The sequence below is a fragment of the Alligator sinensis genome, unplaced genomic scaffold, assembly GCF_000455745.1.
Source record: "Alligator sinensis unplaced genomic scaffold, ASM45574v1 scaffold448_1, whole genome shotgun sequence".
Taxonomy (NCBI): Eukaryota; Metazoa; Chordata; order Crocodylia; family Alligatoridae; genus Alligator; species Alligator sinensis.
In genome coordinates, this window is record NW_005841870.1 from 4293464 (window position 1) to 4298147 (window position 4684).

General features: G+C 39.6%; 1 protein-coding gene across 1 annotated transcript in view; it reads right to left on the reverse strand.

Annotated features, from left to right (window-relative positions):
- The window catches only part of KIF25 (kinesin family member 25), a 71717-nt gene that overhangs the window by 9336 nt on the left and 57697 nt on the right, over positions 1 to 4684 (reverse strand). Inside the window, exon 12 of the mRNA XM_014526953.2 lies at positions 2073 to 2224. Within this exon, the coding sequence (XP_014382439.1) occupies positions 2073 to 2224 (152 nt within the window). The remainder of the gene's footprint in view (positions 1 to 2072; positions 2225 to 4684) is intronic.

Here is a 4684-nt window from a genome sequence, read left to right on the forward strand (position 1 = left end):
ATGTTGGTCTGAGACAAAAAGAAATGCAAAACTCTACAACTCTTGGTTCAGAGACGATACCTTTTATTAGACCAACTAAGAAATAACAACAAAAAAAAATCTTTTTCTTTCTAGTTGGCAGCTTAACTTTCATCTTTATTCTTCGGCATCTTGTTTATTTACTAGTTGCCTTCTGGTCTGAGATAAGAAAGCACCCTAACTCATAACACAGTAGGTCAGAAAATACTGCTTAGCCTGCAAACTGCAATGGACTGTGGGGATACTTGAGCCAGCTCTAAACTGGCTTGCTTGGGTAATACTAGCAGTCTAACAGTGGCAGTACAGGAGCAGGACAGACAGCAAAACCCACCTGAGAAGCAGAACAAATGAGTATGCACAGAGCTCCCTGCTAAGACTAGATTGTTACCAGGTCCCATGCTAGTGCATTTACACTGCAATCTACAGTGTATATTTTACCCACTGAGACAGAGCAGCTGCATTGGCTTACACAGATAAGCCAGGCAGACTAAAAGTAAATCTTTTCCCTTTCCCACTGTGGGGCAAGGAAACAAAACAACCTCCTCTCCACAGATACTCACAAGAAGATTTGCTGAAACAATCGTAGAAAAGCTTAGCTCAAGCTGGTGATGTACCTCCTAGCTAGCCATGACTTTAAGCACAGAGTTAGCTTCCCTTCCTGCAGCTTCCTGTTTTTATCTACATCTTGGACCTCCAGTGCCATGCCTTTGGCAAGTTGCTGCATCTGGATCTTCAGCAAGGAGTGGGTCTTCTTAAAGAGACAGATTGCACTGTCATAGTTTTATCTTGAGGTTCCATCTTTGTAGTGCTTCTTTACTTGCCATAATGCTCATTCAGTCATCTTAACTCGTACACTGTGATCCTGAAACATGACCGCCTATAGACAACATAATGCAGAAAATTCTAACTTTGCTGCAAGGCTCAAAGAAGTGGCATGGAGTAGCTGGTGTTCCATACCAGCTAACGAACAGCACCAAAAAACCTGAACTAAGCAAGGTGGCTAGTGGGTTAAGAGCATGAACACTCTGAAAGTAACATCTGCCTGATTGACAAAGCTATACAGCTGAAGAAATCAAACATCTGGAATAGTAAAGCTGCAGCATCTGAACGAGCTGTGTCTTTTGGCAGGGGCTGCAGGTAAACCAGGGCACTGTTTGTTCTGTTTTGCTAATATCCCCTGTTTAATTTCGGATAGGGATCTAAAGGGGAAAAAAGTTAAAAATATTTTCCATTTTCTAAAACCATGTTATTGTTGTAAGACGGACCACAGCATTGGAAATGAAGAGTCTTATTACAACAAGCAAAAAGAGAAAAAGAAACAAAATTAACCTCTGAAACATTCCATCTCAAAAGCAAGATGGTGGCAATTCCTGATGCAAAAATTAATAGCAAGAGTGAATACATACACATGCGTATGTATAACTCGCATGTATTTACAATTTGCCCACACACACACACACACGCACATATACATATACATATAAATGAAATGTAGGAATACAGGTTTCACTATACTAGATAAGACTGCTGGGTTTGTCTTCTTTGGTAGCAAGCAGTTATTAGTGTTGCAGAGAACAGTGGAAACTTCCTGAATTAATCTATCTAGTTCTGCAAGGCAATCTGTAAATGGAAAATCCTTCCTGTTCTTGGTAGTTGTCAGCATATGCCCTGAAGTATGTCTGCTTTACCACAATCTTCGCATGTATATTTAAATAACAATTATTTACGAAGTTATGCAGCTATAGTTTTCATCTTTATGCCTGTTAGCTATGCCATTGTTTCACGCTGAAACTCCCTAAGCACTACCATGTTATATGAGGGTAAGAGAAGTGCAGAAGTTCTATGAAAACATTTAACAAGCTGAACAGCTATCACATACAAATTAGATTGGTGTTTGGAAAAACAATTGAAAAGAAACAGAAAAGATCAGGGAGCTAAGATTAAATGCTATAAAAAAAAGATAGTTAGAATAAAGGAGAGAACAATAAGAAAATCCTTCAATCCAGAGACTACATTTCAGAGACATGGAGATATTTTAACAACATTCTACTTACCAATGCTATCTCCCAAGACAGTCATGGCTATGGTCAATGTAACTATCAGATGAGAACGAGAGGAATGAGCATGCACCAGTGTTGGGTGTTTGACCCGTAGCTGTAGACCTTTATTAACTAGCTGCAGGAATTCAGCAGCATTTTCAACAGTCCTAGCAAAAAAAAATTTAGTTGATAATAAAAGTGGAATTAGAAATCTGGGAAACTAGACCTGGACCTAGTAATTTCCTTTTGCTCCTCCTCCTACTTCTTGCATTATTGTTAACCTGGTTTTGAAATTGTTCTTTTGCCAGTGTTTAGGTCCACAAATGTCTGCTGGACAGACCCTTCCAGCTAGGGCACATGACATTTCAAGCCAAGATGAAGCTGCCTCATGAGGAATAGGCTGGTGGAAATAGTCTGAATGCTACTTTTTACTTTTGGTAAAAAGACAAAAGTTAAGCGAAGAGCTTCCTGAAATTTTTTATCATACTCATGTATAATTTACCTGTTTATCTTACATTAAACTCATGCCACTTCTACTCTTATAAGGGTACAGAATTGGGATAAAATAGTAGAAATACCATTTCTTGTGACCTGTGGAAATGACAATTCACCTTTGGAATAAATTCTGGGAAATCAAAAGCAATATCCTAATCCTAGGGAAAAGCTCAGTGCTGTTGTTCCCTGAGCAGGCCTCTCCACTTATGAATGCTCTTAACTGAAGTAAATGCTCCAGGAAGGACGTTGATTGACACGAATAGAGACAAGGACTTGAGAAACTCAGGAGGAGGATTTACTAGACTGTATAATGAGCTCCCAGGTGGGACATCATCACTTAATTGGCAGCATGTTTGTCAATGTGACTGACATTTGTGATGTGGACACAAACACTTAGGAAAAGGTTTTTCTTAAGAGGAGTCCAGGGCACTATCTGTGGCTGCTAATTTAATTTTCAATTATTTAAAATTAATCCCAATAAAACTATTTTACTTTAATTGTCAAAATGATGTATTGGCCTTTACAGGAACCATAGACTTCTTGTTCCAATAAGTACAGGCAGTCCTTGCACTTATGACACAATTGGTTCCTGAAAACCGCGTCTTAAGTTGAAACGTCATAACTCAGAATCAATTTTCTCATAAGAAACAATGTTATAAATGGGGGATTGGTTCCTGAACCTAGGCCTCATACCCTATTTTCACCAAAAATACCCCAGAATTTTGTACTCAATCAATTATAGATGAGTAATATAGCTACATTAATGTATTTATATTGTAAATAGCAATCATATTGATTTGGAAGGACTTCTTTGAGGTGACTTTGCTAGATTTTTTGAAGGGGTCTTGGTTGGACTTTTTGACGGGTTCTCAGCTGGAGTCTTTTCAGGGGGTCTTGGCTGCAGGTTTTTCTGGAGTCTTGTCTGCTTTCTTAAAGAAAGTGTCCAAGGAAGTTTGGACACGTGTTCTCCAGGGAGATGAGTGATGCAGCGAACTGGTTCACTGCCATGGTATCACATCAGATCAAGCATTGTAAAGTCGAAGCTGGTGTTGTAAAGTTGAAACAGAGTGTCAATTTATAAACGTTGTAACTCAAAACGTTGTAAGTCGAGGACTGCCTGTAAATTGAATCCATATCTTAGAGTAGGTGTTTGATTCCGATTCTTTTCTACCAGAAAGAATTGTGGGAGTGGCGATTTTTTAATGAGTATGCCTGCCAGGAATGGAAAAATAGCATTTGCTGATTTTGAGAGAAGCTATGCGAACAAGGACCCATAGCTCCAAATACTATGATTATGCAGTGCCACGTGGTGCCATGGCGAAACATGCTGGACTAGCTCTGCATATGCTAGTTCCAAACTGGAAGCAGGATAGCTATGTTAGTGCAGTGCTGCATACAGGGTGAAAAGCAGAGGTATTTTCTTCAAAAGCAGGGGGCTAGAGGCCCAGTATTTTTGAGAGTCTCGATTCTGATTATTCACAAGGTAATGGACAATATTAAAGGAAGAGTCCTAAAACAAGTGTGAATTTTCTGGTAAATTAAATGTACCTGCAGTGAACTTAATTTATCAAGATATCTAAGTTATGCCAACACGATTCAGCAAAATCATAGTTTTGTTGATTCATAACAATCGCAAGAGAAGCAAGTGTTTCTACTTGAAGTCTTGTTCTCTTTGTACATTTGTTCAGTCTTCTCAGGTCTACAATTCATTCCTTTTCAACACAAAAACAGAAGATTAAACAAACAAGACACTCACTGGGTCTGGAATGCCTTCTGGCTTTAATTAAGAGCCCCTATCACTATCTTTCTGGCTTCTTTTATTTCAACTCATTCAAAGCTTGAGTAAGGAATACTTGCCTCTGCTTTCCACCCCCCCCCTTTAAAAAAAATTAGAAAGACATTTTAACTCTGTGAACTTGTCCCACAGAACTACTTTACCAGTTTTCTGAAGAACGGAGACTTTACCCAATACCTTAATCTGTACTATTTTAAGTGTCGGATCCTGTGAGTCGCAAGCAGAGGCAACCCAAGCAGGGTGTGGGGCCTGGGACAAATCAGCCCATGCGGGGCCCCACTCCTGCTCCAATCCTGGACCCAAAGAAGCTGCCGCTGCCATTGGCAGTGGCGGGGGG